This window comes from Cuculus canorus, chromosome 1 (genome assembly GCF_017976375.1).
Source record: "Cuculus canorus isolate bCucCan1 chromosome 1, bCucCan1.pri, whole genome shotgun sequence".
NCBI classification, from domain to species: Eukaryota; Metazoa; Chordata; class Aves; order Cuculiformes; family Cuculidae; genus Cuculus; species Cuculus canorus.
The window spans coordinates 156,588,687-156,604,471 of NC_071401.1; the positions used below are offsets into that span (position 1 = coordinate 156,588,687).

The 15,785-nt window shown below is 39.5% G+C and overlaps 1 protein-coding gene across 3 annotated transcripts in view; it reads right to left on the reverse strand.

Moving 5' to 3' along the window:
• Positions 1–903: 903 nt before the first annotated feature.
• Positions 904–15,785, reverse strand: part of ATF7IP (activating transcription factor 7 interacting protein) — a 102,941-nt gene continuing 88,059 nt past the window's right edge. For 2 of the 3 annotated variants that reach the window (XM_054085689.1, XM_054085672.1), the window contains exons 11-15: positions 15,705–15,783; positions 9,187–9,342; positions 8,111–8,296; positions 6,992–7,107; positions 904–6,283 (exon numbers count right to left, since the gene is read on the reverse strand). In XM_054085689.1, coding sequence (XP_053941664.1) covers positions 5,867–6,283; positions 6,992–7,107; positions 8,111–8,296; positions 9,187–9,342; positions 15,705–15,783 — 954 coding nt within the window. In that variant the 3' untranslated portion in view covers positions 904–5,866. Of the gene's footprint in view, positions 6,284–6,991; positions 7,108–8,110; positions 8,297–9,186; positions 9,346–15,704; positions 15,784–15,785 lie in introns of all 3 variants that reach the window. The other variant, XM_009556594.2, reaches the window with a different exon arrangement.

Below are 15,785 nucleotides of genomic sequence, written 5' to 3' on the forward strand. Positions count from 1 at the left end.
AAAGCAAGTTCTAGCATGTGCTGGAAAACTAATTACCACCATCACAAATTAATTACATCCCTAGAAGTATGGGCTCAGCACTAGCTCAGGGTCAATGTGTCAGTGATTCTAAGCTTTAAGAACTTGTTTCATTTTTCTACAAGTTGGCAGCAGAGTTGGGTCTTTTGGCAGCTTTTACGAACTGCCTTCTAGTAACACGGTTTATTTGTTCTTAACTAAGTTGCACAACATATTTCATGGAACTAGAGTTGTCTTCTACCCTTGAAAAGCAACTGTGTGTGTGTGTAGACTTGCTTGATTACTGAGTCATAGAATCATAGAATAGTTTTGGTTGGAAGGGACCTTAAAGATCATCCAGTTCCAACCCTGCTGCCATGGGCAGGGACACCTGGCACCAGACCAGGCTCCCCAAGGCCCCATCCAACCTGGCCTTGAACACCTCCATGGATGGAGCAGCCACAGCTTCCCTGGGCAACCTGTGCCAGTGCCTCACCACCCTCATTGTGAAGAAATTCCTCCTTATATCTAGTCTAAATCTGCCCCTCTCCAGTTTATACTTGTTCCCTCTCGTCCTGTCACTACAAGCCTTTGTGAACAGTCCCTCCTCAGCCGTCCTGTAGCCCCTTCAGGTACTGTCCATGATACACAGCTGCTTCTTCCTTTGTGAAAGTGCCTGGAAAATGAAGTTGTTTTTTTTTTTTTTTCCAGAAGTTTTCAGTTTTTGTTTCTGTGAGAAGGCTGGGAGGGCAGCATCACACGCTTGACTTTCTGGGCATGATCTAGACCCAAACCATTGCTGCTTGAACATTACTTGAGCAAGGCGGCAACACTTATGAAGAGGAAGAGCACACACTGGGGTCTTTTTGAGAGAGTTCTCTCTTGAGATGTCTGCAACGAAGCACAGATGACTCAAAATGTTAAAAACCCAGTAATTTATTTCAAAGTATAAATTTCAGGCGTGTCAGACAAACCCCCACTACAGTTAACAGAGAGACACACACACTAATCTACAGTACATACAAAAATGGGGAGAGCTTGCAACTGCCCAGTTTAAATTGGACATTAAATCAGTTCTGCATTTTTTTTTGTATTTACAAGTCCAGCTGCAAAACAAAAAAAAAAATCAGATTCCAAGTTTTCTAACAAATGATTTTGCACATTTGACTCCCAATAGCCAATAAATTACTAAAGCTGAACAGAACTCCCCAAACAGCTACTGCCCAGTTATCTTATTTACAGCTATACTCCATTAAATTAAGACAGCACTTCAAATTATATATATATATATCTGTGTGTGTGTGTGTATAAAGAGGAAAAAAAAGAATGCTCAGCTTGTGTAATGACAATGAGAAATAAAGATGCATTTTAACAGGTACTTAGGAAGTGATGAAAAGGAAAATTAATCCACTTTCTCTTAGCAATCCTTTATTTTATTTTCTCCTCTCCGAAGGTGTTTGGAAGGGAATATCGAGTTTGGTGGCTGGGCTGGCTCAGCATTATTTGAACTCCTCTCCCTCCAGTGTTTTCATACGATGCCCACCCCTACCCAAAACAACAAATTAAAAAAATATATATTTAATATATCAAGATTCTATTTAAAAAGTCTGGATAGATATTTTTTGACTAAATCAAAATACTCAAGAGTTTACAAGAAGGCAGAATCACAGCTTGGCTTTGTACAGTGTATGCAATACTCTAATACTTGGGAATGGCTGTTTGGAGAGCTGGAACAGATTTGACCTTTGACCTGTGCCTACATATAATACAGATTCTAATTTATTGGACATTTAAGACAAACAGGATAAAGGAAGGGCTGAAGTGACTATTTTTGTTACAGTGCAAAACAGTGCTCAGATCCTACTATTGGGCCCAACCATGCTCCCACTGAAGGCACGAGGGGTTTTGCCGTTGTTTTCGAAGGAAGCAGGGTAAGACCCCTTATTTTTTACAGGGAAGACAATGTGGGCATTTCCAGCCTTGTGCTAAGAACTTGGGACTGGGCAAGCATCTCAGTGCTTGTGATCAGTCATGTAACGAGGCCAACGGCAGCACAAATAATTTGAAGGAACAAAATCTAAGAGCACCTGCTACTCCTAGGAAGCTGGTCAGAAAATACAGGTTGAGTGGAACCTGCCTCTGCACCCTCACATTTTCTAAAGCTGCCACTGCAGATACAGTACAGATGCGATACCTGAAGTCTGCCCCCTTCCTAGTGTTTAGTTATTTCAATAAAATATAACTTTTTTAAAGACATATACAGAAATAAAGGAGGCTGGTGAGGCTGTAACTATGTTGAATGAAGTTGAAAGGAAAGACGTTTTACTATCAGCGCTCCACAGCAGGGGTCCTCTCCAACCAGAAACTGAACTAACTCAATTCAACCTGGACATCCAGATGCCTTTGTATTGCACAGAGAAAACAAACCAAACCTAAAACCCACCAGAAAGTAAATGAGGATGGAAAACACAGCTGTAGATTTAGTACTGTGTTTGCTAAAAAGTGGGGAACTAGATCCAAGGTGGTACTGCTGAAAAGTCACATATCCAATGGCAACAGCAAAACACTAACACAGTAACCACATTATACCAGGCTACTGAGATGGAAAAAAACTTGCACGAAGTGTGAAGGAGAAACTGAAACCGACCCTTTCACTTGAAAGCAATATAGAGATTTTAAGCATATTTTAAAGTGGAAGCCTCCAGCAACAAATACTTTTATGAAGAGCCCAGTCTAGAAGTACAGCGTTAACAGACCTGTACTGAATGTTCCCAGATACTTTGGTAATATCTTCAAATAAAGTCTATTGAATGAAATCAGTAAGTTCTGCATGTTTGTTGAAACAAACTGGAAATTTAGTTTCTCAGTAGTTTTATTGTTCCTGGGAGGTAAAGGATAATAGAATAACCAGCCACCCCACAACACAGGGAAAAGTGCTGCAGGTAATCAAGTAACAGTCCTGTTAGTTAGCATAAGGGGCAAATACTCACTGCAGAGATCTGCTCCACCATGAAAATGATTTCATAGATACGGCATAGTTCTCTCTTCGTGTCTGTTATTTGAAGACCAGCTACCTTTCAGGTGTCCAAACCAAGCTAGGCATCTGAAAGTCAAGCTGTGTTTTATCACATTGCCACCACTACTTGCTTAAAATCTTGAAATTGGACCTTTGACAGCTCTGCTGGGATGAAACAAAGGAGAAATCAGCTTTCCCCCAAGCTGCGATGGCTTCAGCCAACAAACGATAGCTAGGTTTATTTAATTTGTTCACAAAACACCAACTGCACTCTGCCATACCAGCAGCAATGGGTCTATTAAGACCCAGTCTAAGCCAGTTTTTACACCTTTCTTTGGTTATTAAAGATGAGTCTTCTTCCTCTAAAGATACAGTCCGGAAAACCTCCAAACACAACACTGGACCATCCCTAATACCTCCACTGGAGAAAAGAAAAAAAAAAATTAACACAGGACTCTCACCCCCTGCTTATCCCAAGCAAGACAAAGCTGAGAACAGCTGCGACAAACCATAGAAAAGCTTATGCATAGTTTGGGCTGGAATCACAATTAAATGAGCAACGTTAAGTTCCAGGTTGTATTCTAACATTTATTTCCATTTTTGAATTATAAAACCTCATTGTACTGATATAACCCATGGCCCTTTGGTGCCACCTCGAAGACACAATGAAAAACATTGCCCAAGGAGGACTTGACAGCCATCAACTGGAGTGAACTGCTCTAACCTCTGCTACAGAACTGGCTTTATAGGGACCCAATTTTCCATAAGTAGACTAAATGTGTAACTAAGTAATTATTCTTTGAAATAGGCAGAAAAACCATTTAATTAAACATAGAAAAATCCAAGGCATTATTGGCACCAGTAGTACAAGGACAACTGTTATCCAAAGGAAATGTTACACATCTTTCATACATGAGATTCTGTGAACCTTCTCTCATGATACTTGCATTTCAACAGAATTTTTGCTCCCCCAAATCAACAGAACTGCTGTACTTCAAAAGCAAATTTCCATACAGAAAATATCCATTACCCACCTGACAGAAGCGACAATCCCAGTTACATGAAGGAGTGTAGTGAAATAGGATAGATGAAAGTCTTCAATGGAGTTTATTTAACTGATGGAAGTTCTCAAAGGGAACACAACTAAAGAACCCGTAATTTCATAGCATACTTCACCAGCTACGTTTTGAGATTTATTCTTTCCTGGCCTTTTTCAACCTTGCTTTACCTTTACAAATGTTGGTTTTAAGAAACAGAGCACTGACGTTAACAAATGGAATCTTTTACAGCTTTGCTACTGGATTAGGAAAAAAACCCAACTCCCTTCTAAACTCTTTGTTTGGTTCTACTGGGCAGGAACGAGACTGCTGTCCTTGTTCTGACAAGTGTCAAAATAAAAACCTTACATATATTTTCTTGTCTAAGGACATTACAATTTGATTCTGCAAAAAAAGCAAGTTTAACATGTCAACAACAGTAGGGCAGATGACCGATTTCTTTTCTCAGCTCAGAAGCATCAATCAACATTTGCAATTGCTCACAAGTTTTAGGCCAGCGTCTAAAGTTGTTTCTAAACAGCTTTGGGTGTGTTACCTTTCTGCAGAAGCAGACAGGTGACTGAGACAGAGAACAGGACTGGGAAGCCAACTTAGTATCTTCTTGTACTAACTTCACATCCAAACTGAGCGCAAACAGCTAGAAGCTTTCATGGTGTCACACCACAGAGGTTTCTTCTTTGGCTGAATTGCAGCATACAGCTTTCCCAAAAGAACAGGGAAAGGCTCTGGTGGAAAATACTGTCTGTATATTCTAATATTCTTGACAGGACAAAAACAACTACTCAAGAATTACAGTGAGGAAAGTGTTGAATGATACTGCAGATAAAAACAAATCCAACATCAACAGATGTTACACTCTCTGGTCTTCACAGAAAAAATAATTGCTGCAAGCCAGGAAAATGAGAAGCAGTAATGAAGGGCTGGAAAGGGGAAAAATAACTTCAAGCAAATAAAAGAACACCACAAGGTATCTGGCTACATTTATTCTTTAAGGCACAAAATAAATTTAAAAAAATAGGGCTGGATGTATGAAGAGAGGGACAGAGAAATTATCTGAGCTAGAGTTGTGAATGCAGTCCCTACAATATCGTTTAATTTCTGACCTGGGAATACTCCCAGTGTGAGTGTGGGAGGACGGTGAAAGTAGGGGAGCATTCTTATTTAGGAGCAGTAGGAGGTAGTGGGGTGACTTATTTTTTTCTACCACCTCCAAATTTATACACATACTGGTTCCCTGGCCAGACTCAAGTTCCCTTCCCCCCGCTTAGAGAGCTGATTACAGTTTGTAAAACAGGACCAGACCACTCAATCTTCCAGTACAAAAGTGAAACCTTGAATTGCCCTTCCTCTCACAGCCTGCTCACAGTGTGAAGGGGCTAAAAGGCAAATCTGTTCCCGCCCTCACGTTAGTGCCTTGACAGATATTACAGATGTGTACGTGTTGCTTCAGACAAACTGTAATTTATTATTTTGTTCCGACTCTGAAGCAGAATCCCAGGCATCCAGGGTGCCATTGTATAACAGGTAGGTAGGTATCTAGGTAGAACAGCTGTCATGGAAAGGAAAATGAAATTTTCAAATGGCCCATGACTTGAGCTATCCAGAAAAAACAGGCTCTCTTGCTGCAGGTGACACTTTATTTTTTTTGGTTCTGAATGTATGTAGTGTATCACACAACTGTCTAAAATGATCCTGCAGACTGGATTTAAAAGTGAATTTCATGCATGGGATCAACTCCCCAAAACTGGGGTAATTCTTGGTAGTAGGACAGGTTGAAAAACTCCACATCTCTAGTTTAACTGCTCTGGGAAGAGATCACATCTGTGGACTGGGGGTCACAGAAGGGTCCAAAACGTCCATAGATGTCCTTGGCCCGGACCGCAAAATAGTATTTGCTGCCAGACACAAACTGCGTAAGAGTGCATGCCATAGGTAGCGGGAGGGCCTTTACTTCCCCGATCTTCTTCCACTGGGAGGGCATAGTGGCACTCGGGTCCTCGTGATACGCATAGAGATGGTAACTGTCCACAGTGGCACAGCTCCGGTCCACCTCCATGACACTCCACGACAGCACAATACCATTCTGGCTCTGTACCCGTGCCAGCTTCAGCTGTGGCTTTTGAGGTGGAGAAGTGTTGGCAGCTTCAGGGGGCAGACGTGGTGGCTGTGGTGCCTCTGGGAGTGGCGCAGGATGTATAGGGCGTGGCGGCTCCTAAGCAATATAACAGCAATACAGGAAAGGTCAGAGTCTACAGCAGTGGAAGGAGGCTTTAATTCTTCACTCCCCAAGCAAATGACCCAGTCATCACAACTAAGTCCTCTGTGCAGTGGGCAAGAGATCAATAGCAAAGGTTACGAAGGGGTGGGACCAAGGACGATGTAAGTTCTTATTATTCACATATAAATCCGTAGCGGTACACAGATGATCACTGCCACTGTTATTTCCCTATATCCAATTTGCTTCTTACCCAAGAGGTGATGGACTGAACACTGTGCCCTTTGTCAAGACTAAGCAGGCAGTCTCGACTAGCTCAGTGGACTAGCTCTTGACTTTGAGGTAATCCGCATTTGAGATGTTGCTCCCATGTTACCCAGAACACTCCACGCAGTGGACTAAGCTGACACCTCATCTGTACCACCAACTGCACAAGTCATCTGCAGGCAATTAATGCACCATTTTTCAGCATGTGCTACTGGTGATCCGGAGAACTCTGGGGTAAGCTAACAGACTGAACAGCTTTTACCATTCTTGGCAGAAGTTGCTCTAGGTGATAGCGTGGTGCTATACACGCAAACTGCCTGAAAAGTGTCTACAAGGCATTTCAGTATTCTGTACTTCACACTATGAAGCAATCTGAAAGACGTTAATGCAGTGACAAGCCTATAAATTGCATTAAGTAATTTCAACATGATTACTCACAGCATGCACTTGTGGTGGTGGTCGATGATGCACTGTAAGCTGAGGTGCTCCAGGTGCAAGAGTTAATCCATTGTTCACAACATATGCGGCTGTTTGAGGCATTCGTACTGTCATACCTATAAGAAGCACAGTGCATACTTTTGAGTATTCAATACTTAAAATCAGCTTAACAGAACAGTGGACGACCAACTCCTTGGTTTGGTTGGATGACATCAAATTTCAAAGCGACACACTCTCCTCAAACCGCCTGCAGGTTGATGACGTCCTGCACAATGAAACCACCTTCCATCCCTGAAGCTGTAGAAGTGAAAGAGAACTTTTACTTATGCCTGTAAAGTGGACAGAATGAAAGTGTGGGACATACAGGAAGCTTAGGTAACAAGATAAAAACTACATCGCTTTGGGATTCAGATTACTTCTGAAGCATTCAACTAATACACATCAACAGTAGCATTTCCGCAAGTTGTATAACAAAGAATAAAAAATGTACAATGGGTTAAAAGATGAAAACTCATGAGAGCTGAAAGGGATCAAGAAACATGATTGGTTTTTTGTTACCGATACGTGAAACCTCTTTACCAAATATGAAACTTTGAATCGGTATTCTAACTAAACTGGTCTTACATGTAGTCTGGCTAACCATGTGGCTTCCTTGTCCTGAGGTACAGGGTGCCACAATGCTATGGAGGAACCATCATTTTCTTATGTCTTAACTAGCTTGTCACACAGTAGTACTGTATAATACACAGACTTTACAAGCCAGAGTAACAGAACTACCTCTAACAGAATCATGGAAAAGTTCAGGTTGGATGTAAAGTATTGGGCATATCATCCAGAGATGCTTAATTGGCAGAGTTAGGATGTGATCTTAGACCTGTGATGACTTGCATCTGGTTTTTTTTTCTCATTCACATAGCTGCAGGGGGAATGATTCCTTAATAACCTGAGATTTTCTCGAGTCTGCAAGTTGGAATAAAACCCTAACCTCTAAAATTAGGACTAGTACTGTAAAAAAAAAATAAGCAACAAAGGCAAAACAAAACACCCCACCATATCCATCAGGTAGAACATATTGAGCTGTGTTGTTGTAAAATGTGCATGGAAGAAAGCATCCCCTACCTCCAGTTTGTGGGTTGACTGGCCTTAAACCTGGGCTTGGCACAACAGCTCCTCTTACAGGATTCTGAGCTGGTGGTGCAGGAAGAGTTGTGTAGACCACCTGATGGTTAGCAGGGGCTCTTGGTATAGGAAGTTTTGCAGCAGTTTGAGTCACTGGTCGATGAGTTACATTCACTGTTGTCGGAGCTGGAAAAAAGACAGAAACCTCAACCTAGAATGGAATTCCACAGCATTAAGGTGATACGCTTATTCCAGAGTACAAAACTCCTTTGGAAAACTGACTCATCTGAGCCATGAAAAATAAAAACTGTCTCTGTGAAATTTTATCTGCTTTTGACAATGCAATAGAGAAAACAGCCTAAAGAAATAGTAGTTTTCACTTTAAAGAATAATGCAAATATATAGACAAATTCCAAACATAAAAGATAAAGCATAATCCTCACCACTGGAAAAAAAAAGTGCTAAGTATAAGCACAGCTGTGGAAAATATAAAACCCAACACCAAAGAGTCTGTAGAACACATCAGTCATAAAGACAATTTCACCAATCATCTACAGAAGAAAGTAAAATAAAGAAAAATAGGAGGATTTACCAACCCAAAACACACTGCAGATAAAGTAACTAGGAATGGAATTTCATTGTCAGCCTTGCCATTCACTCTGCCAAAAGGATTAACTGCCAAGTGCAGCTGAACAGAGCCAGGAGTGATGCTGCTAATGGTTTTATGTTTCTTCTCCCCACCATTACTTCAACAATGCAACTGCTACAGGTTTCTCCTTCATTTTTACAAGCAATAGTAATTTCAATGACCATTCATAGCAGGATTTCTTCCTCTCCATGGAATTAATTTGATCCCGAATTCAACCAACTGGGCTATCCTTCCCTTTCACTTCATCAGTTTTAAAAAAAGAGTTACGGGAAACTGATTAGAGTGGATGACCAAAAAGTGACTCAAACATTCTGATCATTCAAGTGAAAAGATGAGTGCAATGTAGAACACACACAAGCCTAGTTTAAGGAAAGAAAAAAAAAAAAAGCAGTCACTGCATTCCCATAATGGTGTAAAATGAAGCTACCTGTAGGTAATACATGTATGGTGGTTTGGGAAGGTCCACTTGTTGGCACACCTGCTGGCTGCACAGGGTTTGGCTGCATAGGCTGCAAGGACCGAGACAAGGGCTGGGTGGATATGCTCAATCCTGTCACAGGTGTCTGGTTCTGTTTCTTGGCATCTGCTTTAAAAGAAAATTAAGTTTTAGACAAAGTTTTAGACAATAGCAAACAAATTAGAACATCACAGAGCTTTAAAATCTTTTTTCTCCCCAGTCATTCACAGATTAGCAAAGAATATCTCCTAGCAGGACTTCTTTCATCTTTTCATTCTGCAAACAGAACTGTAGAGAATTCATTCAATTCCCTTCACTTTCATCATCTCAATCTTTTGCCCCCCATATTCCATAATGTTTCATTCTGTCATCATCGAGTTCACGTATCTCAGCATAATTGGGAAACCTGAATTAAACAGAACACTGTGCAACACCTTTAGAAGTTTCTATTTAAAAAAGAATAGCCTAAAACCTTAAAAAATCCTTAATACTGCTGTACTCAATTTGTTCTGAAAAAGTGATAGAGCTCCCTAAATAAATCTTGTCTACCTTTGATGCTTACATCCTTTTGTTATTTGCTGACTCTTTCCTTTATTTATTAGTCATCCCAGTTTGTTGGATTTTCATACTATTTTCTTAAAAAAGGGAACTTGTTATTTATAGAAAATTTTAAAAGGAGAATTTAAGTTTTCTCAGACACCCTCCTCAACATGACTTACTGACTTGTCAGAAGTCACAGTGTTTGTATCTGCAGTTTACCACAGCAATATGTTTTCCTGCTTTAGTTTATTTGTGACAACGCAAAACATTCCTTTGAGTGCAAGTCTGTATGTAATCAAGACAGTGCACAAGTTGCATAAAGAAGAATTGAGAAGCTTTTGCCTGGATAGTTCAGCTAGAATAGACTAGTGATGGGCAGAAAAAGCACCACCAAAAACTAAAAACAAGACAAAAGAGTAGGTTTTAAGGGCACTCTATACAAAAAAATTGATTAAATTGTACATGCAGCTACTAATTTAGTAAATAAGTACACAATATAAAAATAAAAAACATGTTAGTGTGTTACTTAACTCTCAAGAAAACATATGAACAACGTATTGAAGAATACATTTAGAAACTATCAATTAAGTATACTAACTAGATTTCAAAGCATTAAGAACAGGGTTGATGGCCATGCAGCTCAGAACGCTGCGGTTTTTAGCAGCTGGAGACTATTGTGATGGTCTCACTGAGCTGTCTCTAACACCAGCTACTAAGAGCCAGAAGTAGCAGTATCTTTTACAAACTGCTAGATGATAAATTAAATACAATTCAAGACCTCAAAGTACAATACAATATAAATTGCAGACCATACTGTCCTACAGATGGAATAGCCCAACTACTTCACTGAAGCCATTTTGTGAAAATAGAATTTTATTTACTTTCTTTTTTCAAAGTCTATAAAAGGAGCAGCAGAAGGATGCTCAGTCTGAAAATGAAAGAGGTGATGTTTCCTGCTCTTTCACGAACTAACAGGTCTTGTGAATTGCTCAAGCTTTTTTTATTTTCCATAAGTAAGACACACTTCTCAGTGTTCAACAAATTATTTGGCTCTGAAGAGACTCCTACAGAGATGCACACAGCTGCTGACTTCGAATATTTACAGACTGATGCACATTTCAACTGCTGTTGGATAATTTAAGCCATTTGAGTGCATTCTTAGTCATGACCTACAGAAGATGTGCTCACGATCCAACCAGTAAAAACTCAAGACACACTACTGATGTAAAAACGCAGTTCAAGTAAAAATTCTAGCCTGAACAAATGTGAGGGCTTTTTTTGGTTTTGCTTTTGTTTTCAATCTCACACAGAAGCGAGTTCATTTTTCCCTGACAAATCAAGAGCCCTGCAGAGAATCCAGTTGCTGGAAAGGTCAGAATTGCACCAGCCAGAGAAACGATGAAAGATGCCCAACTAGACCTCACTAAATGAATGGAAACAAACAGCAAAGGCTAGTTTAGCTATGCAAGTTAAAAATCAGCAAGGAAATCAGGAAGTCTGGGTGCAGAGTAAACACAGGACTAAGGTGAACACAACATCACATTCATTACAAATGTTGAACTGGAGAGACAGGACAGTCTGATTTATGGAAATGAGCATAAAATGGAAGAAATTACTACTAGAAGTATAAACAATACTCAAGTACACAAAATGGAAAAGAAGACGGGCTAATTTCCATGACAGAAAATGGGCCTACGACACCACAGTTGTAGCAGAAAGTTTTAATCAGCACAACGATTCCGAAGTGGTATAATGAGATTATGGGAGAGCAAAAATACTATACAATACAATACAATAAGAGAAAAAAAAAATGTTCCAGAAAACTGTCAATTTGTTATCAGATAAAACAGCTTATGGAATTAAAAACTGATACTGTATGTATTTAATAGCTTTTCCTACAAAAAGATAAATGCAAAAAAAAAAGCAGCACAGGGCTGTTTGAGAGCATACTTGTGCATATTTCTTAGATCACAAGTGCAGTTTAGACTAGGGACAGGTATCAGCTAAAGCCATTAAGTTGTTTTAGTACTTTTATTAAGTATTTTGATGCAGTATTTTACACAAATATTTAATAAAAAGGACAGCAAGGGGACTGTACAAGCATTGCAAGATACTTGCAGTCAGTAAAGTATCTACATCACTCTTTGATAAAAGGGCAACAACTGCTCTGAACAGAAATAACAACACAGTTTCTGAAATTTTATGCAATATTTTAATTAATTTTTGCACACATCAGTGAGCATGCACTAAATTTAGTTGCCAGTGTGCTAAACTGGAAGATGCCCCCAGTATGGAGGTGGACCAAAATATCAGACAGGAACAAGGCTAAGACTTGAGAACTAGAAAAAAGATGAAGATGATGATAAAGCAACATCAGCCTTTTAGGAACTGGTAAGGACTTCTACTATTAATGTGGGAAATCACATGTAGAACAGTGAAGATGATCAGGAAAACCTGCATATGAACCATGGAACGTCTGTGTGTTGCTTATCTGATAAAGTAAGTAAGAGGAAATGAAAATCCAGGCTGTATCAGGTGTGTTCCTACAGTGTGATGGAAATACCCTCTTCATCCCCTACACAAAGCACTATTTGAAAGCAAACTGCTGTATGTAAAAAAGGCATTAGAACTTAGACACTCTTGTTTGTGTTAATAGAGTGGTGCTTCAAAAAGCCACACAAACAGCTGTTTAAGGAAAGCTACTCTTTTGTAGTACTGTGCCCAAAGCCTGTGGCTCAAGCACATAATTAGAGGTCCTAGTCACTATGACGCAAAGAACACCAAACCCCAACACCCCAGCCCAAACAACAACTAAACACACATCACACGCCCCCAACATGATTAGCCCTTAAAAACAATGCACGGGGTTTTGTCTATCACGATTGAAGAATAGGCTCGATGACAATGTACACAGGTCTGCTTATCCGTGACCCAGAACAGAAATTCTGATTTCAGTTTAATAACCTCACAAAAAATACCTAAAAACTCCATAGTTCTTAACCTAAAGTTCAATATAAATACATACTTTGGTATCCAGTATTACAGATATTAATTACTGATCCACACAGGAACTTCATTTGGAAAAGGGACGGAGAGTAAACTAGAAGAACAAATTTAAAAATCTACCACAATGTTAAAATTTAATGTCAACTTTAATCTTTAGTAATTTAAACCAAGAAGGACACATCTCATAGTTGTACACTACTAAAACAGTACAACTTTATTTCCCAGTTGTACCAGGAGAGATGGAAAGGGAAACACATGGTAAGTCTCTCCATATGTTAATATCTATTTAAATACCTTCTGTAAGTAATAGAATTAGGTTTACTTAATATGTGGGTGACTGCTTTAAACAAAATAATCAGGATCTGAGTTTTCCCAACAACACTAAATAAGCATTGCTCTTCTATTTGAATTAGCACTGAACTAATATTGTGGCATACTGCAGTAATTACCATAATGCTGGAGGTACCTTCTCTCCTGAGACTGCGTACCAATAATTCTAAAACAAAATAAAACTTGCTCCACGTTTGCTGTAAACAAAGCACATTGGAAAAAATTTGGCCAAATCTATATAAATGCATATGATCACGAAGAAGCTGGCAGAAGTGTACTCTTCCTCTTTTTAACCTTAATGCTATTAACAAAACATGGGAACTACTTCCCAAGAAACTTGTTCAAAATTCTAGAGATATGTTTTCACTGCATGGCAAAACGCAAGCTCTTACTATCAGTCCCCACATTTCTACAGCTTACATGAAAAATACTGACTCCCCGCACAAACTCAAAACCTAACCTAATCTGTAAGGCTGCAGACTATCAGCAAGAGTCTGGCTTCTGCTTTGCAGTGAAGAGAGACACAGAAGCTAACCCAGCCTGAAAGCACCACACTAACCTTCCTCCTATTGAAAAGAGGATTTTCTAAAACCTGACAACTAATTGGAAAGAATCTCAGAATATCCCACAACAGAAAATTGTAATGTACTGGGATAAAGCACCCAAAAAAAGAAACCAAGAAAGAATTAAGTTACTGTACTGTAACACAGCCAGGACTCTGCTGTGGCCGCTAGCACTTCTACTTAAAGAAGTGTTCTTAGAGGTGCACACACAACCATGGCGTTGATCTTCTACGGTAACTGTGCGGTGAAGACTTTATGTAATCAAGGAGGAAAAAACTTCTCTGAGAAATGTTAATTTTGACAGACAAAGATTAGCTGCAATACATTACAACACTGTGACACACTCCTTTAAAACACACCATCAATCCATTTACATATGTTGGTGTCCTTTATGTAACATTAAATGGGACTGGGTAGGCTAACCTTAGCTGACAGAGTTCCACAGTCCAAGTGCAACCAGCTCTTTTTGAAAATGAACTTTCAGAAGAGATAGAAGTTGTAATAACTTGATTCCTATGCTATTCTGATTCTCAGCTAATCTGGAAAGGACCTCCACTGGCTGTGCAGTCCAACCTCTTGTTGGAAGCTGGACCACCACCAAGATTAAATGAGTTGTGTTTTAGCCTAGCTGAATCTTGAGAACAGTCAAGAGCTTCTACCATCCCTTTGTGTAGCACTACCTTCCTACTGATTTCTTTTCCCCTCAAGCTCAACCTGAACTTCCTGAACTTTTAGTTCACAGTCACTGCCCCTTGATGTATCAGCTGACACTGCTGAGAAGAGCTATGCTGTATCATCTTTGTAATCATCCTTCAAGTAGTTGTAGGCTGCTATTACTTGTCTTTGAGGTTGCTCTTTGCCAAACATGCCATGGTCTGTTGATCTCTCCTCACAGGTCACGTACACTAGTCCCCTGCCATCCCAACACTGTCTATTGCATCTACTGGGCCCTCTGGACCCTCTCCAGTGCTACACCAACAGTTCTGAAATCAAGGAAGGGGGACTCAGTGTCCGGGGAACACTAACAAATGGGAACACACTGGTGGCTCATACTCAGCTCAGTGTCTATCATATACCCTCTGCTGATAAAAGAACTGGACTGTCAGCTATATGAATTGCATAATGCTTCTTTAATACTTGTGTACCACATTAACTCTTTTTGGTGGTAACCTTACATTTTTCCCCTCGCTGAAAGAACTGCTACCACATCCCAGCTCTGATCTTCTACATTTGCATCACAGAGAGCAAGTAAAAACATTAAGAATATACACGTAGAACTTGAACACATATAGCTAGAGAGATAGCTAATGAGGTTGTCTAGAGGAATGAAACTTCTTGGTGGCTGGACTTCAGAATGCAGTGCAGAGGCAGGCATTCAGAGACCACATAGAAGTATTTTATCTCTAACAGTATAAGTATCAATTTTTCAGCTACAATGACAGTGCAATACATAGTCTTAAGTACATACTCTTATGACTTCTTTGAAATACTAGAATACTTTCATAATCCAATGCTAATTATGATTAGACCTGCCCACAGTTATGCAAGGCTTATAAAAAGTATTATTTTAAAAAATGAAGTGCATCCACACTGCCAAAGGATACAAGAGCACAATTATATTTACTCTAATCTTGGCATACAGTCCCATAGCAAGGAACAGATCTGCATTTGGTATCTAAACTCTTGCACATTAAGTTTTTCAGTTAAACAAAAGATCAGAAGCTGTAATAACCTAATGCCTGAATACCAACTGTAGAAGTAAAAGGTCTTTAACTAAGCAGTAAAAAGAAAAATGAAATGCATCTAAAACTTTCCAAAATATAATAAAGAACTCAAATGTAAGGTAAGAATCTTGAACGCTGTTTTACAGTAAGCAGAATTATTTTTATTTAATGCCTGTCAGAATTCTTTAATAACAGTCCTGTTTAAATGAAACACCAAGGAATAAAACACACTAAGCAGAAACAGAGGTTTATTCCTTTCTATCATTCAAGGGATGAAATAATACTTGTATCTCAATTATCCCCACAACTAGTGGTTTTCACGCACCTTGTGAAGAGCTATCCTCCTCTTCATCCAGTGTAAGATCAATGACACCTCCTGAATCGCTTCCTGTGACCTTCGCGCTCT